The sequence below is a fragment of the Ornithorhynchus anatinus genome, chromosome 14, assembly GCF_004115215.2.
Source record: "Ornithorhynchus anatinus isolate Pmale09 chromosome 14, mOrnAna1.pri.v4, whole genome shotgun sequence".
NCBI classification, from domain to species: domain Eukaryota; kingdom Metazoa; phylum Chordata; class Mammalia; order Monotremata; family Ornithorhynchidae; genus Ornithorhynchus; species Ornithorhynchus anatinus.
The window spans coordinates 31,298,105-31,325,187 of NC_041741.1; the positions used below are offsets into that span (position 1 = coordinate 31,298,105).

At 50.0% G+C, this 27,083-nt stretch overlaps 1 protein-coding gene across 2 annotated transcripts in view; it reads right to left on the bottom strand.

Moving 5' to 3' along the window:
- KITLG (KIT ligand) overlaps positions 1-10,617 on the bottom strand; it is a 76,159-nt gene extending 65,542 nt beyond the window's left edge. Inside the window, exon 1 of one of the 2 annotated variants that reach the window (XM_007670077.3) lies at positions 10,477-10,617. In XM_007670077.3, coding sequence (XP_007668267.1) covers positions 10,477-10,491 — 15 coding nt within the window. In that variant the 5' untranslated portion in view covers positions 10,492-10,617. Of the gene's footprint in view, positions 1-6,104; positions 6,180-10,476 lie in introns of those variants that run through there. The other variant, XM_029079202.2, reaches the window with a different exon arrangement.
- Between the last annotated feature and the right edge of the window lie 16,466 nt (positions 10,618-27,083).

Genomic DNA, 27,083 nt, shown 5'->3' on the forward strand with positions numbered 1-27,083 from the left:
AATGTTGTGAAGTTGGCAGGCTCTATTTTACCATTATTTAGTGCAACATTAGGGGTTTTTAAATGGCTAAAAGCTTGAAGGTCAACCATTTGACACAAATTACCAAGAGGGAATTTCATTCTGACAACCTGTGAGTTATTAATATGAGAGTGTAAACAGTAAATGACCAGTGGAATTTGAAGAAAGCCTGCCTAATTCTGTTTGACATGCTGAGTCCTGATGAGATCCAATTTTCAAATGGAAGAGAATTCATGCCAATTTCCTGGGTGCTAAGTGTTTTTAGAGTAAGAATTTGTACCTTCATACTGGAAACTAAGTGTACCGACTGGAAAAACTGTTAAAATAAAAAACCTGATGTGTGGCGGTGAATAGTTTCCTTAAACTGGGATTGAAAGGAAAAAGACTGTTTCAAATGATTACTAAGGCCAACAAAGTCAAGCAAATAAAAAAGACAGCATAAACCACCCTGCTTTATTCATATAAAATTAAGTTCATTGAAATTTAAACCACTATCTTTAAACCTCATCTTCCTTTCAATTTCCAAGCATTTTCTCTCCCAGGCAGTAAAGACGTCACTCTGAGGCCACCAAGTAACGGAACGAAAGGCCGACGGCCATTTTCCTGTGGGATAAAAACACCGTCAATTCTAAAAAAAATAGTCAAAGGGTATAAAAGGGGCCGAGGCCATTTCCCTGCCTGCCGACCGATATCTTGTATTTCTGACTGAGTCAACTAGTCCTCCTTGGGTGAAAATGCCGAAGACCACAGGAACTTATTTTCTGAACAAGATTGAGATTCATACCACAGGAAAATGCCATCACACCCGAGGTTTTGTTTGTCATCAGAAATTAAATACCTCATTCGTTGTTTTCACTTTAGGGGAGTAGAAAATTATAGGCTTAAAGAGACCCAAAAATAATAACGTACTTCTGTTGAGGTTTGTTTTGCAATTTTGTGGTTGACAGTCAATTCGGGAGCTATTTTCAATGAAACCTCTGAAGCTCGGCACCATGTCGGTTTATGTGCCATTACATTCATGTTAGTCAACATCCCAGTAGGGTAGGCCTGGCCTTTTTATCCTGCAACACACTTCCTCTGTAAAAATATTCGCCAGAGCCAAGGAAACTGCATGTTTTCACAAGGCGCTTGTTATGTAAGGACGTTGATAACGGGACCTCGGTCCAACAGTGGGAATCTGAGTGGATTAAGTTGCCAGACGTCATTTTACAGGGCAGAAGGGTATTATTATTAGAACGTGATTTTCACAGAAGACTCGGTTTATTACCAGTATGACAGACACTGTCAACCTCAAGGCGACGAATCGATCACGAAAGTATATTCGGTCCCAAAGTCCGGTCAGATGGAAAAGGGTAATTGCTCCGACGGGTTCGTGTCAAGGGAACAAGACTCAGGATTTACGAGATCCCACATAGAGGACTATCTCCAGCGGTGGAAAGGGTGCCAGCTCTTCACTTTGCATGCAGGGGCGAAAGGGGAATGGAGCCGTTGGTGGGCGTGGCCTTGAAAAGTATAGTTTTCAGGGGGCAGGGTTTCCGTAATAAACTACGGAGAAAAATCTGAGGATGAATAATTGGACGATTTCCAAGAGCAAGTGATGTAAATAATTAAAGGAGTAGGGAGAGGAAGAGAAGCTAGAACTTGCTTGTCAGTTCTCCTTTCGCATGAGAGTTTGGTCCTTGAAGGATCCCACGGCCAGGTAGACTTGACCGACCCGGCTCTCGTGAGAACCACCGTTCCTTCCCTCACCCACTGTGCTGTCAGAAGAATGTTCGCTGATTCCTCAGCAGCATCCTGCCTAAATGTGTCGCCAACACACGCTTTAGGGGCCAACTGATGGTCCTCACAGATCCCCCTCGGACTCCGGTCCGGAGCTAGGCAACGCCATGAGACGCTCATCGCAGTCAGGGCCAAACTGCCCCTGCCACCCTCCCAAGGCATTGGCTGGCTTTCCCTACCTCCTCAATTAGGCAGCTAGGCCCAGTGGATAGAGCACGGGCCTGGGAGTCAGAAGGATCTGGGTTCTAATTCCGGTTCTGCCACTTGTCTGCTGGGTGAAATTGGGCAAGTCACTTCACTTCTTTATGTCTCGGTTACCTCGTCGGTGAAATAAGGAGGAAGACTGTGAGGCCCATGTGGGACGGGGACCGCGTCCAACCTGATTAACTTGCATCTGCCCCACTGCTTAGAATGGTGCTTGACACATAGGAAGTGCTTAATAAAAGCTTAATACAAGCCTACAAAGTAGAAACCTAGAAGCGGTAGTCATAGAAGTGAAAGCCCAGAAGAAGAAGCACGGCTTAGCGGCAAGGGCACGGGCTTGGGAGTCAGAGGACGTGCAATGGACAGGGATTGTCTCTATCTGTTGCCGAACTGTACATTCCAAGAGCTTAGTACAGTGCTCTGCACATAGTAAGCGCTCAGTGGATACTACCGAATGAATGAAGGTGGGTTCTGATCCCAGCTCTGCCACTTGTCTGCTGTGTGACCTTGGGCAAGCTACTTAACTTCTTGGTGCCTCAGTTACCGCATCTGTAAAACGGGAATTAAGACCATAAGCCCCATATGGGCCAACCCGATTACCTCGTAGCTACCCCAGCGCTTAGGACAGTGTTTAGCACATCGTAAGTGCTTAACAAACACCATAAATTTTATTGATTATTACTAAATACCATTACTTTCATTATTACTCCTTTCTGTCTCCCGTACTAGCCTCACTCCCGACCTGGCCTATTTCCTTCTCGAGGGTTGCCTTGTCGGCTCTCACGGAGGGTACAGTTTGGACTTAGTTCTGACCCGCTGGCCTTCCCGTGGATGCAACTCAGCCCAAGTGCGGCCCGCTAGAGGCAGCCTGCACTTGAGAAGCAGAGTGGCTCAGTGGAAAGAGCACAGGCTTTTGAGTCAGAGGTCATGAGTTCAAATTATTATTATTATTAGTCCCTGGCCGGCCACTAAGCTGTGGCTATTTCATCCGTTTCATCTACTGCATCCTAGCAGTCACAGTCAATATCATTGCCAACACCACCATTTTACATCTTTCCGATACCACAGTTGATTCTGCTGTTTCCACTGGGTCAGTTCTTTATACACCTCCAAGACATATAATGGAGGCACTTTACACACCTCCAAGATAACAGTAATAATGATGTTGGTATTTGTTAAGCGCTTACTGTGTGCAGAGCCCTGTTCTAAGCGCCGGGGGAGACACAGAGTCATCAGGCTGTCCCACGTGAGGCTCGCAGTCTTCATCCCCATTTTCCAGATGAGGGAATTGAGGCACCGAGAAGTGAAGTGACTTGCCCACAGTCACACAGGTGACAGGTGGCAAAGCCGGGATTCGAACCCATGACCTCTGGTTCCCAAGCCCGGGATCTTTCCACTGAGCCATGCTGCTCAGGCGCCTAATAATCAATCAGTAGTATATATCGAGCGCTTGCTATGTGCGCTACACTAAACACTTGAGAGAGCACGATACAGCAGATTTAGCGAACACGTTCCCCGCTTGTAATTAACTTACGGTCTAGAGGTCTCGGATTTGTAACGGTAATGGTACTTGTCAAAGGCTTACTACGTGCCAAGCACTGCGCTAAGTGCTGGGGTAGCTATAATCCGATTAGACGCAGTCTCTGTCCCACATGGAGCTCACAGTCTAAAGGGGAGCAGGATGAGACAGCTATTAAACCCCCATTTTGCAGATGAGGAATCTGAGGCACGAAGAAATTAAGCGACTCGCCCAAGGTCACACAGCAGGCAAGTGGCAAATTGTACTAGACATCTGTAGAGTACGACAGAATCGGGACACACATTTCTTGCCCGCAAGGAGTTTACAGTGTAGAGGGGGAGACGGACATTAATATAAATAAATGGATCATAGATACATATTTAAGTGCAGAGGGCCCGAGGGTGGAGTGATTAAAGGGTAGAAATCCAAGCATAAGGGCAACGCAGAAGGGAGTGGGAGAAGAGGAAACGAGGGCTTATTCAAGGAAGGCCTCTTGGAGGAGATGTGCTTTCTATTGTACTCTCCCAAGAGTACTCCGCACACAGTAAACACTCAATAAATACGATTGAATGAATGAATCTCTCTTACTATACTCGCGGACATATTTGGAATGAGACTTGGGAAGAGCTGGCAGATTTCAAGGATGTGAAAGCGTTCAGGCCTGAAAGACCCAACAGACTTTTTCAGCCCTGTTCAAAACTCTCTGGCCTTCTCAAGATTCCCGGGATGAGCAACAGGGCAGCGGTCTCAAGTTTTGAGAGCAAAAACAATGACCACCATCACCCTCCTGAAGTTTCAATCGTATTTACTGAGCACTTACTGAGCATATACTAAGTATTTGGGAAAGTACAATATAAGAGAGTTGGTAGTCATGTTTCCCGCCCACAAGGAACTTCCACCGCGGGGATGATTTTCATCGCTGCTTTACAGAAGAAAACGGAGAGACGGAATATGAATATTTCAAACAGCAACTAAAGCTGAAAGAGCAGAGAAAGAGTGGAGAAGGGAGAATGAGAGGCGAAAACATGAATCCTATTTTCTTTCAGTCCCCCATTCTTTTCTGTCTTCTTGTTTTCCCCATTCCCTTCCCATGATAAACCAGAGGCTCTGACTTATCTGCTCCCTCCTCCCTCTTCTACTCCTCCCACTAAGAAAGCCCTTCTATTTGATTTTGAGTTAATAATCGAAGGTGACTGATACTGGAGAATTCCTGCTAAAGAACACTGCTTGTTATTTCAATCATTTCGTTGCAATCAAAACTGAACGTGGGGGTGGGTAAAGTCTTCTATTCAGATAATACTGTTGTCTGTCTCTTCAGTGTCTTCGGTTTCATCTCCCCTCCTAATACAGTGCTCAGAGGACATTCAAAAAAGTTGCCAAAAACTCAAGAAGTTGCAGGCAAGAGAAGCTAAGTTTACATGTAGTTCCATTAATCATTCCACACTGCTCGTGTATCATGGCTGAAGTCATGGTTTTGATTTACAGTCAGGGTTTGTAATCCATCTCATAACAGTTTGAGTCAGTGGTGTTTGAACTTGGCAAAGGGAGGCACTTCAAGCAGAATTCCACTGGAATAAATTAGCAAAAGTTTTAGGGAATTGGAAATGATTCTGTCTGCACTTTAAAGAAAAGAGAACGAGAAAAGAGGCAAGCTTTGCTTCTCACTAGAAAGGGACTGTGTCTACCACCAAAGTACTCTGCAAAACGAGAAAAAAAAAAAAAGAAAGAAAAAGGGAGAATCTTCTTTCGTATCTGTCAGATGAAAAGAATGATTGGAAAATGAAAAAATGAAAGGAAAGGTTTAAGGTCAAACAGAAGCAAATCTCCTGTCAGGTGACCCACTGGGCCAGAAAAGAATGAAAAGACAAAACAATCTGTAAGCACAAACCCATTTCTGGGGCGGAAAAACAGATGAGAGAGCAATCAGGGGATTGAAGCCCAAGCAGGTCTCAATTCCTCCTGGGAATGTGGCCATACCCATACATACCTCTCACGAGGGGGAAAAAAAAAATGAAAGGTGCAGAAGAACCTGATTTGCACGTATCCACCCTGGCGCTTAGTTCCTGGCACACTGTAAGTGCTCAAATACCACAATTATTAACTCCCTCAGCGTTATAGTAGCTTGTCTTACATTATTCAATCAATAAGTCACACTGCAGAGTGCTGTACAATTGACTGTACTAGGCACTCGGGAGATTATGATACAACAGGGCTGGTAGACAGGTTCCCTGCCCACGACGAGCACGATACGGCAACTACGTTTCAGAAAACGTTTCTCTGTGCCAAGTCACCCAAGATAGCGAGAGACATTCAAAGACTCCGGATGATCCCTATTTTCTTCTCCAAAATGCCCCGACTCCCCCGGTGACCAAGGCCAAGAAGTGTTAGGTGTGTACGATCCGTTCGTGCATTGGAGAAACAAGTGATACTTTTTATCCTATTGCTTTACACTCATTTAAGGAGGTTAAAGATTAGGTAACCTGAAGATTAAAAAAAAAGAAAAATTCATTGCATAATGAAAAAAAGTCAATGCTTGTTGCCTGGTAGAGGGAACAAAGAAATACTGGAGGAATGAATGCCTTACCTCACATACAGGATGAAGAAGTACACGAAGAAGAGCAGAAGCCTAAAACGTTAAGCATGTAAACCTTCGCCTAGAGGAAAGAGAAAAGCATCTGATACCGAACAACAACACGATGATCGATAGGCTTTTTCTTAATGCCCCTTTCTAGGTGGGAAATACCTCCGTGAGTCATCCTGGAAATGATGAACCGAATCATAAATTATGCCTGGACAGAAGGTATTTTCCATTTCTCTTGTGTATGCCTTTTCTTCTAAGTAGTATTCTTGAGGGACCCTCTTCCATCATTGTCAAAACATTCACTTTGCTTGCAGCATAACCTTCTGGTTTAACTTGTTTCATTTAGAGCCTAAGAGCAGACACTAGACCGTTCTGAAGAGCACCGAACAATGAATGAACCAATTCGGTTAAAGGAGCATTGGTCCGAACCTTCACCTTCATCCTATCAACCGCCCTTCACCTGCAGTGGAGAGTTCTCTCATTAGGAAGGAGAGTTAATCAGCAGCCTTCTCCCATTTGGGGAACAATAAATGCAATAGGCCCAGGGGGAGAGACGGGTCACTTCTGGGGAAACAAGAGGCAAGGAAAAAGTAGCCCAAGGAACTCAAATTCAGGTAACCTAGTAATCCCTCTGAGGGTAAATACTCCCGAAGGACTTTAGGGTGGCGAATTGACTCCTAGAGCAATAATTACTCTATGCAGGAATGTGAGGGAAGAAAAGAAATCGCCATGCGCTCTCAATAAAGCACGAATGCATTTTTGCCAGCTTAACTGGTTTCAGCTCGCTTACCACACGAATCACCTCATTTATGGGGCAACTAGTGGACGGTCAGCACTTGATTTTTTAATCCTGAAAAGGAACAGCAGTGAAGCGAATCCTTATCGGAACCCACGTTTCAGGAACCGAGAGTCAATTTTTCAAGACAAGGATTCGGTATGGATATTTTGTTCCCGGCATTAAAAGCAGCGCTCTTAAACTTGACCGTTTAAGCCTTCGGAAGGGGCCTAAAGCTTTGCCGGAAGACAACGAAAGGACAGCTCTCCCTGAAAAGCATTAACTATGTTCAGACCCGGTCATCTGATGTTCCACCTCTTCCTTTCATTCATTCGCCGGTCTGACGTTTTCTTTCCCGTCCCATTTCCTAGGCGACACCCCTCTCGTCTTTCATCTACCCTTCCAATAAGAGACTTCCTTTCAAGATTCTCCTCTAGAACAGTCCTCAAAACACCATGAAATTCTGCACCTTTGAAAGCTAACTGGTATAATTTTAACAAATCTTAATGAGCCAAGATAAATCTGGCCCTCTCCAGGACAGAATCGTAGTCAGTGTGCATGACAGAACTGTCCTAGGTTGTTAAGCTGCAGCAGTTTAAACGGCAAACCGCCACAAACCATGCTCCAGATAAAGCGGAATAAGTAAAATCTCTCTTTTTCTCCGGGACTGTTATGTAATCATCATCATTCCAATACTTTTATTACCCTTCACCTCATTACTCCTCCTCCTCCTCCATCTCATCAAAATTCGCGAAGCCACCACGTGCAACAAAGGCAAGAAGAGCATCATTCCCCAAAACTCAAATGAAGTGTTGACCGGCACTCTTATCCTCTCCTAGTTTGGCCAAGGCCAGGGTGTGGGATTTCCGTATCACAGGCCTAGGCTTCCGCAGCAAATAAAGAACACTTCTGGCCAACTCTCAGCTTTTTTTCCGGCATTTCGACGAGGTGAACGAAGACCCCCATCGTGCCGCGCCACAGGGAACCGACGATACCTCTCCTTGCTCGACGACCCTGCGAGCGGCCTAAACCTACGCCGCCTAAGAGGACATTTATCATCGGCGATGATAAAGTTAGATTTACGGAGCCGACCGACCCGGGCTCTCGGATTCCGAAGCCCTCGTTAGGTTCCCCGTGTACCGTTTATACAGAATCGCCCGGGTGCTATTTTTTTTTTTCCCCCTTTCTGTTTGGAACGTGCCTCTCTCAAAGGGCACGTTCTTTCTATTTCTGCGGGCCGTTCCATTTTCTAATGAATCTGTCTCACGCTAATTTCCACGGCGCTCTTTCCTCCAGCGGTAGGAATGCGACATGCCTAGGAGTAGCCCTTTAGGAAACCTTGAAGGTCACTTAATTGCCGGCAATGAATACATCTATTCAAGGAGGGCACTCCTCCCATCAGGGCACGAGCCCTTTTGCCCCAGTGAGTTTCCCTACGAGTCTGCCCATTTAACTCGGCCCTAAAGATCGCATTTCTCAAACGTTTAGCTGTCTAAAGCGTCCCCGGCCAGCACAGTTTCGGACGACACCGACCTCTTTTCAGTTAACAGAACGATCACATTTAATCCAATCCGTGCCGCGGCCTAATCAGGCGGGGAAGCGCCATTAGAGGGCCCGTAGATCGGTCTCGCAGAGCGAGGATAGCCCGGCGATCGGCACGCCAGTTTTGCCACCCGGAAGTCCTGCCCCGATGCAAAATGTTGCAAAGATCGAATCGCTTTCCTTCTAAACGTCAGTAATGTCAAGGTCGTTCTCTCTTTTCTTATTTAACCCTGTTTTCCATGTTGGGTGGTGAACCCTGTAATTCCCGTGAGCAACCACCACTCGCCCGATCGTCTAATTTGGGCATTCGAAGCCTTTTGTGGCTGTGGAAAGCATTCGACAGCCCAGGTTTTAATCTTTATTTTTCCATAAGAGGCTCCGGGTGGGGTGTTTGAGGCTTTATCACAGCCACCTTCAGAGAGAGATCTCCCCCAATTCGATCAATCCCAGAGCCTATCTCGTTCATCAACTTGAGCCTTTGAGGCCTCTCTTCGCCAGGGACTGGCGTGCGGCCCTCCAGGGCCACGGACCGCCTCTAGTCCCGGAGAGGTGGACGGGATCCGGAGCGCTCGCTTTGCTCTCCGTTTTCAGGCGGCCAACGGAGGCGTTAAAAGGAACGCGCCGCCGGAAGACGTTAAGAATGTCCTCTTAAAATTCATTTACTGAATATCGCTGTCCCCGCTTTCAAAATCGATACCGTTTGAAGTATTTTCTTTCACCCTTCCACTCCTTCAAAGACAGTCACGGGAACGGTGGTGTCACACATAACCTGTGGGAGTGAGGGGTGGGGTGAAGGCGGGCGGGAGGGGGAGAGGGAGGATCACACGACACCCAACAAACATAGAGAGCGATCCTTTATTATCGGGGAGGGAAAGGGGGAAGAATGCCAAGCGGCCGAGTGATCGGTCTGCGAAAAGACAAGAATGGAGGTAGCCACTTTCCGAAACAACGTCCCGGATCTGCTTCCTAACAACAACAACGGCAACAACACACCAAAACCCAATTCTGCCGCCCTGCTATGTTTACCTAGGTGCCGGGTTATGCAACAGGCACAACCCGGTAGCGTGTTGACCACCGTATGAAAGTCCTCTATCCCTGGCAGAGATCCCGGAGGCTTTTCACTAATCTCTGCCCACTTTCCTTTTGGGGTGTTGCGTGTGTGTGTATCTGGGGGAGGTGTGCGTACACAGAGTCCTCCCCCTATCTTTGCTTCGTTATGCAAACACAAATAATTTCTCCGGAGTCGTTGGGAGGGAGACGTCTGGACCATCATTAAACCTGGAGAGCAAACTCGGGCGCCTGACTTTCCGGTGGCAGAACCTGGCAAATCCCTTCTGCGTCTGGGCCGGGCGGGTTTGAAATCGCGCGGGCACCCACGAACACGCACCTACGTGCATGTACTACTATACAGAGTATATAGAAATCTGTATATAGAAATATAGTCCTCTCTGCGGGGACTTGGCGGGTGCAAAGAGGCGCACGGGGAGGGGTGCGGTTTCCTAATCTCGGATCCGTTCAGTAGTATCTACTGAGCGCTCCCTGTGCGCGGGGCACCGGACTAAGCGCTTGGAATGAACAAGTCGGCCACAGATAGAGACGGTCCCTGCCGTTTGACGGGGCTGACGGTCAACCTCGAGTGTCAGTCAGATCACTTCTTCCCCAGCCGACCTGAAGTCTCAGATCACTGCTTGCCCGGCCCCGATCCCCTCCCCAGCGGCCGCCACCTGCGACTCTCCCCTTCTCCAAATTACCAAAAGTCCGGGAGCCTCCGCCGCTCCCCTAAACGCCGGGGGAGGTTCGAGGTCATCGGGTCTTAATCTTAATCCCCGTTTTCCCGGTGAGGTGGCCGAGGCCCCGGGAGGAGGAACGGGCCCTCGTCGGGCGCCTTCGGTGCCGAGCGCCGGGGTGGATGCAAGCAGATGGCGGCGGACCCGGTCCCCGTCCCACGGTCTCCATCCCCCCATCTTCCCGACGAGGCAACTGAGGCCCGGAGTCGCCAGGGGGTCCTCCCGACCGTCCCTCCTCCCCCCCGCCCACGGGCCCAGGCCGGGCACTCACTTGTGTCTTCTTCATAAGGAAAGGCAGCCCTGCGAGCCGGCCGGGGCGGCGGTGGGCAAACTCCTTTCGGGGGTCCCGGGGGCGCAGGGCATCGCAGGAGCGGGGGCCGCGGCGGGTAGTCCACGCATCGGGAGCCCCCGAGCCCGGGCGCGGTCCTGCCGGGGGGTCGGGGGGGAGGGTGGGGGGTCGGGGCCGGCTGGGGGGGGGAGCAGCTCCGAGAGAGGCGGTGCAGCTGGGTCCCCGCCGGCCGCAGAGAATGAAGCCGGAGCGGGCGGCCGCCTGCCGCTTTTATAGCTCCCTCCCTCCCTCCTTCCTTCCCTCCCTCCTTCCTTCCTTCCCTCCCTCCCTCCCGCCCCGGGCACGGCCCCGAGCCCAGGCGCAATGGCCCAGCCGACGGGCACACGGGCACGACCAGGGGCGGAGGCGCCACGGCCCGGCCCATGATGGGCACACGGGCACCGCTAGGCGCACGGGCACAGCTGATGGACACAGTGGCACCACGAGGGACGGAGGCGCAACGGCACGGCCGACGGGCACACGGGCGCTTGGGCACGGATAGGCCCACGGGCACGACCAGGGGCGGAGGCGCAGTGGCACAGCCGATGGGCCCACGGGCACAGCTGGGCACACGGGCACGACCACGGGCGGAGGCGCCGCGGCACGGCCGACGGGCACACGGGCGCTTGGGCACGGATAGGTAGGCCCACGGGCGCCCAGGCCCACTGAGGCACACGGGCACGACGAGGGGCGGAGGCGCAACGGCACAGCCGAGAGGCACACAGGCACGGCTTAGGCACACGGGCACAACCACGGGCAGAGGCGCGATGGCACAGTCGAGAGCACAGAGGCGCTTTGGCACGGTTAGGCACACGGGCGCCCAGGCGCACAGAGGCACGCTGGCACAACGAGGGGCAGAAGGGCGGCCGCACAAGCGCCTAGGCACAGCCAGTCACACAGGCGCCCGGGCACAGATAGGCACAGTGGCACATCGAGGGGCAGAGGCGCGATGGCACAGATAGGTACGCGGGCGGCCAGGCACACAGAGGCACACTGGCACAACGAAGGGCAGAGGCGCGATGGCACAGCTAGGCACACAGACACCTTGGCGCAGATAGGCACTCTGGCGCCCAGGCACACAGTGGCACAACGAAGGGCAGAGGCGCGATGGCACAGCTAGGCCTACAGACACCTAGGCACGGATGGGCACATTGGCGCTTCGGCACAGATAGGCACACTGGCCCAACGAGGGGCAGAGGCGCAATGGCACAGCCAGGTGCAGAGGCGCCTTGGCACCTTTAGTCACGCTGGCCCAACGAGGGGCGGAGGCGCAATATGGCACAGCCAGGCGCACAGGCGCCTGGGCACAGTTAGGTACACTGGCACGACGAGGGGCAGAGGCGCAATGGCACAGTCAGCCGCCCAGTCGCCTAGGCACAGATAGGTACACTGGCGCTTTGGCACAGGTAGGCGCACTGGCACAACGAGGGGTAGAGGCGCAATGGCCCAGCCGGCTGCACAGGCGCCCAGGCACAGATTGGCACCCTGGCACGACGAGGGACAGAGGCGCAATGGCACAGCGAGGCGCAGAGGCGCCTTGGCACAGTTAAGCACACTGGCACCACGAGGGGCGGAGGCGCAATATGGCACAGCCAGCCGCACAGGCGCTTTGGCACAGATAGGCACACTGGCACAACGAGGGGCAGAGGCTCAATGACACGGGCGCTTTGGAACAGATAGGCACACTGGCACAACGAGGGGCGGAGGCGCAATGACACAGAGAGGCACCTTGACACAGCTAGACAGACTGGCCCAACGAGGGGCAGAGGAACAGTGGCACAGCCAGGTGCACAGGCGCAATGGCACGGAGAGGCACAGAGGCGCTTTGGCACAGATAGGCACACTGGCACAACGAGGGGCAGAGGCTCAATGACACGGGCGCTTTGGAACAGATAGGCACACTGGCACAACGAGGGGCGGAGGCGCAATGACACAGAGAGGCACCTTGACACAGCTAGACAGACTGGCCCAACGAGGGGCAGAGGAACAGTGGCACAGCCAGGTGCACAGGCGCAATGGCACGGAGAGGCACAGAGGCGCTTTGGCACAGATAGGCACACTGGCACGGCGAGGTGCAAAGGGGCTTTGGCACGGCGATTCACACTGGCGCAACGAGGGGCAGAGGCGCAGTGGCTCGGCGAGGCGCAGAGGAACCTTGGCACAGCCAGGCGCGATGGCCCAGCGAGGCGCACAGGCGCTTCGGCACAGCCAGACGCAGAGGCGCAACGGCACGACGAGGCGCAGAGGAGCCTCGGCCCAGCTAGGCGCCCTGGCACAACGAGGGGCCGGGGCACATGGGCACAACGGGCTGCGGAGGCGCATTGGGGCAGCGAGGCGCAATGGCACAACGAGGCTCAGGGGCGCCTTGGCACAGTTAGGCCCTCTGGCATCGCGAGGCGCAGAGACTCCTCGGTTCAGCTAGGCGCATTGGCACAAGGAGGGACAGAGGGGCAGTGGCATAGCGGGCTGCAGAGGCGTCATGGCACAACGAGGCACAGAGGCGCCTTGGCACAGCTAGGCGCACTGGCACAGTGAAGCGCATTTTCACAACGGGCTGCAGAGGCACCATGGCTGACCCTCTCACTGTGCGTTGTTCTCGCCTGTCCGGCCGCCGACCCCCGGACCACTCGCTGCCTCTGGCCTGGAAATGCCTCCCTCCTCAAATCCCCCAGACCGTTACTCTTCCCTCCTTCAAAGCTCTACTGAAGGCGCACCTCCTCCAAGAGGCCTTCCCAGGCTATGTCTCCTTTTCCTCAGCTCCCCCTCCACTCCCTGCTCTACCCTGCTCCCCACCCTCCCTATAGCGCTTGTGTATATATGTACACATCTGTATCTGTGTATATATGTATATATCTACGATTCCATTTCTTTATATTGATGATGTCTGTTTCCACTCCCCCCTCCCCCCAGCAAAACTGTAAGCCCGATGCGGGCAGGGATTGCCTCTCTTTACTGCTGTATTGTACTTTCCAAGCGCTCGGTACAGCGATAAATACGATTGAATGAATGAATGAAGCGCAGAGGAGCTACGGCACAACGATGCGCAACGGAGACCCCCAAGCCAGGGTCGGGTCTGGGGGTGGGAGGGGCGGGGGGAAGGGGAAGAGGAGGAAGAAGAGGAGGAGGAGGGGCAGGGGGGAGGAGGAAGGAGAGGAGGAGAGGAGGAGGAAGGGTAGGGGGAGGAGGAGAAGGGAGAAGAGGAGGAGGGAGAAGAGGAGAGGAGGAAGAGAGGAGAAGGAGGGGTGGGGGAAGAGGAAGGAGAGGCGGGGAGGAGGAGGGGCGGGGGGAGGAGGAGGAGGGAGAAGGGAAGGAGGAGGAGGGAGACGAGGAGAGGAGGAAGAGAGGAGAAGGAGGCGGGGGGGAAGAGGAAGGAGAGGAGGAGGAGGAGGAAGAGAGGGAAGAGGAGAGGAGGAGGAAGGGCTGGGGGGAGGAGGAGGAGGAAGGAGAGAAGGAGGAGGAGGGAGAAGAGGAGAGGAGGAAGAGAGGAGAAGGAGGGGTGGGGGAAGAGGAAGGAGAGGAGGAGAGGAGGAGGAGGGGTAGGGGGAGGAGGAGGAGGGAGAAGAGAAGAGAAGGAGGAGGAGGGAGAAGAGGAAGGGAGGAAGAGAGAAGGAGGAGGGGCGGGGGGAGAGGAAGGAGAGGAGGAGGAGGAAGGGGAAGGAGGAGGGGGAGGAGGAGAGGAGGAGAAGGAGGAAGGGCTGGGGGGAGGAGGAGGGAGAAGAGGAGAGGGGGAGGAGGGAAGGGGGAGGAGGGCAGAAGAAGGAGAGGGTGAGGAGGCGAGGAAGGAGCGGTTGGATAATCAGGGCCCGCCTGTCGCCTGCCGGGCCTGCGAGGTTAGGATGGGGATTCAGTTGTCCGGTGCTGCAGGGGCCGGAGGTCGGGGCCGCCCGCTCTTCTGGAGCCCCCCGGGACCTGGCATCCTCCCGGGTTGGACTCACTCCCTGGCCCACGTAATAATGGTGGCGTTTGTTAAGCGCTTACTATGTGCTTACTATCCAAGCGCTGGGGTAGATTCAAGGTAATCAGGTTGTCGCCCGTGGGGCTCACAGTCTCAATCCCCATTTTACAGATGAGGGAACTGAGGCCCAGAGAAGTGAAGTGTGTAGATAATCTACGATAGGATTTATTTATAGCGATTCTAATGATGCCCGTCTACTCGCTTTGTTTTGTCGTCTGTCTCCCCGCCTTCTAGACTGTGAGCTGGTTGTTAGGAGCGATTGTCTCTATCTGTCGCCGAATTGTACTTTCCAGGCGCTTAGTACAGTGCTCTGCACACAGTAACTGCTCAATAAATACGGTTGAGTGAACGAATGAAGTGACTTGCCCAAAATCACACAGCCGACAAGTGGTGGGGCCGGGATTAAAACCCGTGGCCTCCGACTCCTAAACCCGGGCTCTTTCCACTGAGCCACACCACGTGCGGCTCACAGTCTTAATCCCCATTTTACAGATGAAATAACTGAGGCACAGAGAAGTGAATTAGTTGCCCAAGGCCACACAGCAGACAAGTGTCCAACCTGAAAGAATGAAGAGTAGCTAACAGCCTCCCTACAGAGGTGTGAAAAGAAAACTGGGAGAAGATGCATGGCCCAGTGGAGAGAGCCCGAGAAATCAGGGCATCTGAGGTTTAAACCCAGCCGTGACAACTGCCCGTCCTGCCCGAGGTCAAGTCCCTCCACTTTGCTGTGCCTCAGTTTCCTCTGCTGTAAAATGGGAATTAAATATTGTTCTCCCACCTGCTTAGACTGTGAGGCCCATGCCAGACAGGGACTGTGTCCAATCTAATTAACTTGTACCTGCCCCAGCACTCAGAACAGTGTCTGACACCTAGTAAGCGCTTATTTTATGGAACCACCATAAAAGGGAATAATAATAAAAAATTCTAGTTCACATCAAGAAATAAAATAAACGGAAGAAGCAGGGAAGAAAATCACGTACATCATCTACGAAAACTCTGCTATTCATAACGTAGATGAGGTACATGCTAACGTTTTATCATTATCATGGCATTTATCGAACACCTTTATCAAATAAAAGTTAAAAAGTCAGCTCACGCAAAGTCCCTGATATTTGACAGGGTGAGAAGGTGGGGAATTATTAGCTAGGTGCGTTAATACATAAGCGGCATTTTGAAATCGCTTAGACAATTTCAGCATTAGCATCTTCAGAATAAGTAGGCACACACCCACAGTCACACAGCTGACAAGTGGCAGAGCGGCATTCGAACCCATGACCTCTGACTCTGAAGCCCGAGCAGGAGTCGAACCCATGACCTCTGAATCCGAAGCCCTGGCTCTTTCCACTGAGCCACCTCCCTCTGACCTTATCTGGCTGACTTATTTCCACCCGACCCACACACTTGATTCCTCTAATGCCAACCTACTCAGCGTATCAAGGTCTCAGCTGTCTCTCCGCTTACTCCTTGCCCACTTCCTCACCTTGGCCTGGGACTCCCTCCCCATTCATATTTAACAGACTACCACCCTCTCCTCATTCAAAGCCCCCCTAAAATCACATCTCCTCTGAGAGACCTCCCTTAACTACACCTTTATTTCCCCCACTCATCGTACCTTCTTCATAACCTATACGCTTGAATCTGTAACCCTTGCACTCGATGCCTCCCCCAGCCCCACAGCACTTTGGGCTTTTACTCTCCCGTTTCCCCTATCCGTAATTAATTTTAAATATGTCACGTCACCAGTGACTCCCTCCTACAAGAATCCCATGACCTCTACTCTGTCGGCATCGGCTGCTTTAGACACTGTGGACCACCCCCTTCTCCTGGAAACATCATCTAATCTTGGCTTAAATAACATCGTCCTCTTCTAATTCTCCTCCTATCTCTCTGGCTGACTCAGTGTCAGTGTGCTCTTCCTCGGCTTCCCATCTTCTAACTGTGGGACTCCCTCAAGGCTCCGTTCCTGATCCCCTTCTCTTCTTCACCTACACTCACTCCCTTGGAGAATTCATCTGCTCCCACGGCTTCAACCACCATCTTTACATCAGACCGTGTCTGACCCGATAACCTTGTACTTAGCCCAGTGCTCAGAACAGTGCCTGGCACATAGGAGGCGGTTAACAAATACCGTGATTGTTACGATTCTTATATGATTAATTTCCAAATCTACCTCACCTGCGCCAATGTTTCTTCTTCTCTATAGTCTCGCAGTTCTTCCCGCCTTCAGGACGTCTCTACCTGGTCCTGTTTGTGACAAGTTCTCAAGAAATACCGCTGATTGACTAACAGCGGGAAGCACGCATATAACAAAGATATGTGCATACTTCCTTAAATTGCCTGAGAAGGCTCCAGCTACATAAGTTACAATATATTCGGGGAGTCCAAATAAGTATTTTAATTCATAAGAAATTGTAAATGTAGAACATGTGTGTGAATGGCTTAGCTCCTACTCATTTCTTTCCCTCCCTTAAATCCTAAATCCGACCACCTTTGTGAATGCTCTTGGTGATGTCTCTCCGCAAAAGTGCCCGGCAGGTATGTCTTTTCCCAAACAGAGGAGCGGCATGGCCTAGTGGAAAGAACACGGGCCTGAGAGTCAGAGGTCCTGAGTTCTAGTTCCGGTTCCACGACTTGTCTGCTGTGTGACCGTGGGCAAGTCACTTAACTTCTCTGGGCCTCAGTTCCCTCCTCTGTAAAATGAGGACTACATCCTACTTAGACTGCGATCCTCACGTGGGACAAGGGACTGTGACCAAACAGATGAAATGTATATCTACCCCAAGGTTTAATACAGTGCTCGGCACATAATAAGCGCTTAATAAGCGCGCGGTTGTTATTCGTTATGGTGAAAATGGAAGGGGGTTAATAGCCTTTACTTCCATTCCTGACTATGGAAGTGTCTGGGTGGGGTAAGCAGTCTGGGATCAGCTTGTCCCTGGACAGACATGAATAACGCGTGACCAGCAACCATTAACTGAAACCAATCTGAATAAACAAATGGCCAAACATTGACAACTAAAATAAATCAGACTAAGCTTAGGAGAAATCAAGCAGTGGTCTAGAAGAACTGCAATAAATTCTACCTACCCCGTTTCATTAAGTTTCCAAAGATATCAATTTTAAGGTGGGGAGAAGTGTTTCTGTGGTTTCTGCAGGAAATTGGGTACTTGTGTTCTCAGTCCAATTTTTTCACAAGTAAGGGAAAGTAAGGGAAAGGATTTGATTCACCAAGCGGGGTAACTGTAAGTGAAGCAATACAAATTTGACAGGCCGATGAAAATTACCTCTGGTTCGAAGAGATTTTTAAAACTTTTTGTCCCCGTTTTCTCTTTTTACAGTAAAAGCTAGTTATAATGTCCCCTAGGAAGGTATCTACCTGGTTTCAACATCAAATGCCGCTTGGTCTTGGCAAATTCCCTTAAAAAAGCATCCTATTTTTACCTTGATTTCAGCATCTCGTGGTAAAGGAGTAAGCTTTTCTCAAAACGATAAAAATAAAAAAAAGTTGTAGGATCAAGCTGCTGGGTGATGCTATCTCTAATATTGACACTACATCAGGGGAACTGGAGTAGAGTGTAAAGTCAAGACAACTCGAGTTGACTAGAGAAGCATAATAGTAATATTATTATTAGTGCTATTATTATTATTGAGGGTTGATAATGATATTCTCATAGACAATGATATTTGTTAAATGCTTACTATGGGCTTAGTGCTGGGGGATTTACAAGCAGACTCAGGCCCTTGACACTCACGGGGCTCAAGGCATAAAGAGGAAGGAGAACAGGCGTTTAACCTCCATTTTACAGATGAGGAAACTGAGCCCCAGAGAAGTGAAACGACTTGCCTAAGGTCTCACACAGCAGGCAGCTGGTGGAGCTAGAGTAACAGCCACAGCAGTTCTCTCTTCTTGCCTCCTCCCACCTCAGATGTGCTCCTGTCTCTGGAGGGATAATTCTCAGTAATTCAGAAGACAGTAATGGACAGTGATTATTATTTATGTAGTCTGGACTAGCTGAAAGATGAATGGTGTGCTTGCAGAGAGCAAGAATTCCCCATTGTGACCGCAAAGTAATATACAGGGTTCGCATTAGATAGGTAAAATCTCAAAGATGTCGGGAAAACAGTTAGTTATACAAGTCCTAGCTAAAACATCATGGTAAAAATGCTATTTGCCTAGAATTTCAAAGGTACTCTTACTTCAGTTTGAACACACCAGAAAACACTTTTGTTCCAGTGAAACACTCTTTGCCTTCCAGTTGATGTGTCTCTTCCTAGATGATCTGTACTATTATTTAAAAGTTGGCTAACAATGGCCCTATTCTTATATTCTAAAAGACACTGGGATAATACGCACGAGAATGTGTGAAGAGAGCATGGCCTACTGGAAAGAGCACAGGCCTACGAGTCAGAGGACCTGGGTTCTAATCCCAACTCAGCCAATTGCTTGCTGCATGACCTTGGGCAAATCACTTAGCTTCTCAGTTTCCTCATCTGTAAAATGGGGATTTAATGCCTGCTCTCCTTCCTACTTAGACTGCGAGCCCCATGTGGGGCAGGGACTGCATCTGACCCGATTAACTCGTAGGCACCCCAGCACTTAGAACATAGCACTCAAGAGATGCCATAATAATCATCGTTTAACCTAAATTAATTAATACATTAATAATAATCAATTTATATATTTGATAGATCTTTTTCACGAATCTGTGTGCATTGTTCATTATTGCTTCATTCCAGGAGAGGGACTTCATTTACTAAAACACATAGTAAGTAATCAATACCGTTAACTGTCGATCAATAACATTTGCTTTCCTTAAATTGTTTCTGCATTTTCTTTGCTTCTAAAAAATCTCCACTCTCTCCCACCCATATACCAAAGGACATCAATAAGTTCCAATTTTTTCCCTTTCCTGGTCCTTTTACTCTATATTTTGTTCTTATGTGGGTTAAAGATTGGGCAGAAATTATTTGGGGCTAGTGATCTTTGAGATGTGATGATTTCCTTTAAACCTACTACTCTTTGCACTAGGCCTATTACTCATTGCATTTCACGTTCCAGAGAGAATACAACTGGCAGGGAAAAGACACCGCCCAAACCACTAACATGATAACCAACTCTTTCATTTACGATCTTCGGTCCAAATATTGGGATTGAGGCTCATTTGTTGCTCCCAATATTTGTTGACAAGATGGGAAAGGGAAAGAGGAGAAAGAAAGGGGGGAGAGGAGTGGGGAGGGAAGGGGAGTAAAGAATGAATGAAGAAGGAAGGGAGTAGAGAAGGGAGGGGAGGGGAAGTAGCATAGAAGAGAGGGAAAGGAGCAGAAGGAGGAGGGAAGGTAAAGGAGTGGAAGCTGGGGAAGGACCAGAGGGTGATGGAAAAAGAAGGGAGCAGGGGTGGAGGGAAGAAAGCAGGGAGCACAGTGGAGGAAAGGGAACCGACGGAAGAGGGAAGAGAGTGGAGGGGAAAGGGAAGGAAGTGTAAGGGGGAAGAAAAGTGAATGGAGTGAAGAGGGGAGTGGAAGAGGAAGGGAAAGGAAGGGATGGGGGAGGGAAAGGAAAAGAAAAGGAATGAAGAGGAAAGGGAGTGAAGAGAGAAGCGAGTAGAGAGGGAACAAGAAGGGAAGAGAATGGGAGGAGGGACAATAAGGTGAAGGGTAAAGGAGAGTTGGGGGAGGGAACCAGCAATAGATAGTTCCCCGGAGCGTCGGTCAGCGTTGGAAATCAGCCCTGGGGACCTAGGCCAGATAGGACCGTAAGTTCCATCCCCCAGAAAGCCATGGACCCAGTCCTCCTCCACAGGCACCAAAGAGGCCCTGGGGAGACACTGAGGCTGAGACTCTCATAGGTCTGACCTGGGAATCTATTACCTGGGAATTCTTGTTCAGGAAGGGAGCTTCCTCCGCTCATTCAAGCCAGAGGGCGGGGAGTTCCCTCCATTATGGACAGGCCCGGTGGTTGGGTAGCTTTAAGGCCAGCTCTTGCCCCTGTCCCTCCTCTTGCCCTTGCAGGAAGGCCCTTGAATCCACTAACCCTTCGGCCTCTGAACAGCTAGGCCTTGAGGGAAGAAGGCAGGCTTGGGGTGGGAGGGGTGGGTGGTTGCATTTCTGCCCTTTCCCCTGTTCTTTCCTCTCCTGCCTGGAGGAAGCCCCCTTCCAGTCACATTAGTTCAGGTGGAGAAGCTGAGTGAGGAGGCTGAGGAGTCGGGGAGTTTGTAAAACGAGAAAGGGGAAGGAGAGAGAGCTGAATTTATGTCTGGTTGATTTTTTTCTTCCTCTTCCTCCTCTAGCACACCCGCTACTCCCGATAGTGCCGCTTCACTCAGGCTGGGCACACGGGCACAGGCTTCCCGCTTGGGGCTTAGCCCACTTGCTGTCACTTATCGGTACATGAAGTGCCCATCACCAAGCACTGCGTCTCCACTTGACCCCTCTGCCAATAGAGTGAGCACTCTCCTTTCCTGCCCATCCGGCTGCAGTTTGCTCATGGGCAAGAGGATGAAGAGTGCGATGAGAACGGCTTGAGTTCATCCTGCCATCCGGTGAGGCATGGGACTGCCATCTTGGCTCTTCCCCAGCCCTTTTCTGGATCAAGGGGGCCAGGTCGGTCCAGCTACTTCCTTCCACGGCTTCCTGAATAACTGCGGTTAAGGAGATTAAACTAATAATAATAATGACGTTGGTATTTGTTAAGCGCTTACTATGTGCAGAGCACCGTTCTAAGCGCTGGGGTAGATACAGGGTAATCAGGTTGTCCCACGTGAGGCTCACAGTTAATCCCCATTTTACAGATGAGGTCACTGAGGCCCAGAGAAGTGAAGTGACTTGCCCACAGTCACACAGCTGACAAGTGGCAGAGCCGGGAGTCGAACCCATGACCCCTGACCCCGAAGCCCAGGCTCATTCCACTGAGCCACGCTGCTTCCCCAGCTTCCCCAGCGTGACGATGCTTCCCCATAATGACATAGCCTTCATAGGGCCAAGTCTGGATGGGGCCTAGGCTCAAGAGCCACATTTGATTTGAAGAAGGGTCATGTGCAGCTCTAAAGCTATGGGGTTCATTCATTCAGTAGTATTTATTGAGCGCTTACTATGTGCAGAGCACTGTACTAAGCTCTTGGAATGTACACATCGGTAACAGAGAGAGACGGTCCCTGCCCTCTGACGGGCTTACGGTCTAATCGGGGGAGACGGACAGACGAGGACGATAGCGATAAATAGAATCGAGGGGATGAACATCTCATTAAAACAAGACCTGGTCTAAATGAATACTCCTTCACTGGTTTTTATCCTATCTCCCCCTTTAGTTTGCCAACTCCCCAACGGCCAGTATCTCTCCTTACCGGTCTCTCATAATTAGTCACAGAGATCGGTTCAGCACCAAGTTGGCACTCCATGAATACTGTAGGTGGCGAAGATATTTTTAATACATTCCATCCATTAGGAAACTGGGAATACTTCCGAAGTCTCTCGTTAAACTGATCCTTAGTGTACACGTATTACAAAGGCAGGATGAATCCAGCACTGAACGGCAGAAAGAGAGCCAGAAATAAAATTTTACCAATTGCTGGATAAATGTGATGACGAACCAGTAGGATGAAGCATATAACTGGAGAACTAATGGAGCAAAATAAACGAATGAATTCAAAAAGAAATTTGAATAGCGTTAGCCAGGCCCAAGAATGGTCACCAAAGTGTTTGGAATGATGGCACAATCCTCCCTACCTTCACGCATCCTTCTTGGGTGGAACACATTAGAAAGGAATCAAATTTTAGCCAACAGGGTGAAAAACTCCCTGAGGAAGGGCAGAGCTAAGCTCTACTGGGACAACCTGATCACCCTGTATCTCCTCCAGTGCTTAGAACAGCGCTCTGCACATAGTAACCGCTTATAAAATACCAACATTATTATTATTATTGTTACTGGGGAGAGAAAAGAAAAACTTAGCTTTCTTTCCAGGGAGCGGAGCATGAGATAGGAAGTCTGAGCCCTGTCCTTAGAGAACTGAGACCTACCTGTTCCACTTCTTGGGTAAATTCTTCCTCTGTCTTCAAGCTCCTTCTGAGATAAAAAGAAACGTTAGTGTGGGTTACCTTGACTCTGGATGCCGTTGGTGGATGATTTCATCTTAAAATCAGGTTTTCAGGGACCTCTCTAGCAGCTCAGGTCTGACAGTCCCCCGACCAGAAGATTAGGACTGATCTGTGGGAGGATGGTCTGTTAATCAGTCCTAGAAGCCACTGTCCAGAAGCACGGGATTTAGCATAGTCTCTAGTAGATGGCTCTAATCTGACAACCCAGAAAGCAGTAGATAATAATGTTAATAATGTTGCTATTTGTTAAGCGCTTACTATGTGCAGAGCACTGTTCTAAGCGCTGGGGTAGACACAGGGGAATCAGGTTGCCCCACGTGGGGCTCACGGTCTTAATCCCCATTTTACAGATGAGGGAACTGAGGAACAGAGAAGTTAAGTGACTTGCCCACAGTCACACAGCCGACAAGTGGCAGAGCCGGGATGTTGAGCAACGGTACTTGGCACACGCACGTGGGTTTGAAGTTTCTGTTCTGTAAACAAGCCGGTGCAGTTTGTCTTGCACTGTAGAACACAGATTAAAATTAGGTTTGATCAATTCACTCGGATCCGAGGACATTTGCCAGTATTTTATAGCCAGAGTTACTAGTATTAGTCATAATCATAATATCTGTTTAGCACTCACTATGTGCCAAACGCTGTACTAAGTTCTGGGGTAGATACACTGCATTCAGTTGGACACAGTTCCTGTTCCAATCGGGCTTCGCGTTCTAAGTATGAAGGAGAACAGCCAATGAATCTCCATTCTGAAGATTCATTCGGTCGTATTTAATGAGCGCTTACTGTGTGCAGAGCACTGTACTGAGCGCTTTAGCTGAGGAAACTGGGGCACCGTGAAGTTAAGTGACTTGCCCAGGGTCACACAGGAGGCGAGTGATAGAGCTGGGCTTTGAACCCAGATCCTCCGACTCCGGGGCCTAGAAACGATCTACCATGCCGTTCCTCCAGACTGCAAGAGTTCAAAGTAGGAGAACTTGTAGAAATTTTAATTTGGAGGGGATTGATCGATGTGACGAGTAGGAATGGTATTCGGAAAGGAAACTGTTATACCAGACTGAGCTTTTCAGTACAGTTATGGAAGCTGAAGATTATCTGTGCCAGTTTCCTTTTAAGATTAGTTATCTTATTTCTCGGGTTAATTTACTTTAGCCTACTGGCGTAATATATCACTGCATACTTCCCATCTGTTGAGATAATCTTTAGAGGCTCAGAGCAAAGAGTGGGGCTACTTTTCAGCTGCTTTCCTAAGCATTAACTAGAAGAAAGGAAATTAAGCAAAATATTAAACATGGAGCACACCTAGCAAGATAAGAAAACGTTGACAGTGAATGCAGTATTTTAAGGGGAATACCTTCTCGTGGAACATTCTCATGCCTCGATAAGCTGAACCCAAGGAGACTGGGAAAGAGCAGACTGAACCTATTCATAGTATTACTATTACTTGATTCACAGAGAAACTCCAACGCAATAGGTTTCGGACATTACTGCAAGCTGACCCCGTGCTTCATTCCACCTGAGTTACATTCCACTGATCATCTTGAAACTATGCTTTGCCTTTAAACTTGCCAACTCTGACTTGCAGCTTTCCAACCACAACCTTCTAACGTGCAATCTCCCCTTCACCTAGAAATCAGTCCTCACCCCCTACCGTGACCTTAAAAATCCCATCTCCTCCGAGAAGCCTTCCCTGATTAAGCCCCATCCCCCTCTTCCCCTTCCCTTATTCACCTTCCCCTCTCCGTCAACTATGCACTCGGCTGTGGCACTTTCGCACTTCATCCCAGCCCCGCAGTATTTATGCAAATATTCTTATATTCCACTATTTCCCCTATCTGAACTCTATTTTAGTGCCTAATTCTCCCTTGTGGGCAGGGATCTCATCTACCAATCTTATTATATTGTACTTTCCCAATACTTAGTACAGTTTTCGGGACACAGCAAGAGCTCAATAAATACCATATCATGGATTGATTGCTGGTATATCATTATTATTATTACTATTATTTTGGACACTCTACAGAAATCCCCCAAACCACCCCAAAATGATATTCAAGATGTCAGTCCACCTCCAGAGTGGAACCAGGTTGGGGCATGGGATATTGAAAGGGGCAAAATCGGGGCTGGAGAGGATGAAGGGTGCCTCATAACCCAGCTGGATCGAGGGGAACACTGGCTGGGGTGCTTGTATGGAATAGTGACCCTTCAATACCTCTATCAGTAAATGGCATGGCTTCAGACACCTTCACGTCTCACCTTGTCCTCTGGATCATTATGCTGGGATGGGGCGAGGGCATAGCTTATTTGCGGAGGGTGGAGGGGGCCGGGGGAGGTTGGTCTCTTCCAGGGACCCAGGAAGCTTGGCAGTAGAGAAACATTGTCTGTCACAGCCATTGTGCTGGTCTCTCTGTGTGTGATCCCTAAGTCTGGAGATCTGGATTTGCCTCACTCAAACTTCCCTTCCCCCCTCCAACCCTGTCTTCTCTTCCTCTGTCTCATCTTTTCTCCCCTTCCTCTCTCCCACCCTGTCTCCCCTTTCTCCCTCCTCCCTGCCTCTTTTTCCCCCTTCACTTCCTTTTTCTTTTTCCCCCTTCATTCCGTCTCCCCTACCATCCTCCCACCCTGAATCCTCTTATTCCCTCACTCACTCTTTCACTTTCCCCCTTTATTCCGTCTCCCCTTCCCCCTCACTCCCTGTCTCCCTTTCCCCCTTCACTCCCTGACTCCCTCTCTTCTCTCCCTCCCTCCCACCCTGTCGCCCCTTCCTCCATCACTTCCTTTTTTCCTTTCCTTCAATATCTGTGATGCTTAGAGCCCCGGGAAAATCTCTGGAACCTGTCCTCTCAATCGACCAATTGTATTTTCTGCGCATTTATCGTGTGCAGAGTACTGGACACATTAGAGAAGCAGCGTGACGTAGTGGATAGAGCACGGGCCGGGGAGTCATAAGGTCACGGAGTTCCGATCCCAGTTCCGCCACTTATCTGCTGCGTGACTTTAGGAAGTTACTTCATTTCTCTGGACCTCAGTTACCTCATCTGTCAAATGGGGATTGAGACTGTGAGCCCCATGTGGGACAGGGACTGTGTTCAACCCAATTTACTGGTATCCACCCCAGTGCTTAGCACAGTGCCTGGCACATAATAAGCGCTTAACAGATACCGCAATTATTACTGTACTAAGCGCATGGAAAAGTACAATACAATAATGATAATGTTGGCATTTGTTAAGCGCTTACTATGTGCAAAGCACTGTTTTAAGCACTGGGGAGGAGCCAAAGTGATCCAGTTGTCCCACGTGGGGCTCCCGGTCTTAATCCCCATTTTGCAGATGAGGGAACTGAGGCACAGAGAAGTTAAGTGACTTGCCCAAAGTCACACAGCTGACGAGCGGGGGCTCCAGAATTTGCGCCCATTACCTCTGACTCCCCAGCCCGTGCTCTTTCCACTGATCCACGCTGTATATGTTAGGGTTAGTAGATCCCCGCCTTCGGGAAGCTTGCCATCAAACGAGCTTCCTCCCTTCCGCTACAATCCTCCCCGCCATCTCTGCAAAAGCCGCAGCAGAAGCCTGGTCTTGGATCCAGAGGACAGTTCCAGTTGGGACTACCGTGGGGGGGGGGGGGGGGGGAGAGAAAGTTTTTCAACTGGTGACAAGCCATCGGAAAAGCAGCTCCTCCTCTCCCGCAGTCTCCTACCCGCTCCTCCCTCCATTCTGCAGTCTTCTCTCACCTCACCACCTGGGCACCTGACCGCTCGCCCAGGCCAAAGCTGCTGCATTTAGCGCCTTGCCCGGGGGCTGGCGAGGAGAACAGGGAGGGAAGGCGCTAAATGCAACAGCTTTCACCTGGGGCGAGCGGTCAGGTGCCCAGGTGGTGGAGTGAGAGAAGACTGAAGAGGTGGAGCCAGCCATCCCCTCCATCCCCTCCGGGAAATGGCCCCCACACCCATCCTGGAGCCATGCCAGGTTCGCTGCTGGAGCAGACGGTGTTTCCGGTGGCTGACCAGCTGCTGGCCCTGATCGTTTTATGAGTGTGGTTTTCGGAATGGCCTGGATTACTTTTGCCACTGCCAAGTGAATGCTCCATGTGGTAGATTCAACACAAGCAAATAGAAACATTTCTTAACCCAGTAAGTGGTAAAGCATTTGGACATGTTACCACAGGAAGTTGTGTAGACAGAAAATATAAATAAGTTCAAGAAGGGTTTGGATTTATTCAAGCATGAAGGGTTCATGTGGAAGGAAAACCTTGGGATCTCAGTAAAATGTATTCAATAAATTGGAAGACTCAAGATGGGATCAGGTGGTTTAGTGGATCATAGCTCATGACGACAAAATTCCGTTCATTCTTCTTCCACATTTCCAAAATCTACCCCTTCCAGGCACTTGTCACAGCCTGGTTTTCTGGTGCGTCAGTCTCCTCTCTGACCTCCCTATCCCCGGTCTCTCCTCTCTCGGGATCGTTCTTCACTCTGGATCGTTTCCCTGAGACTTCATTCTGTGCTCA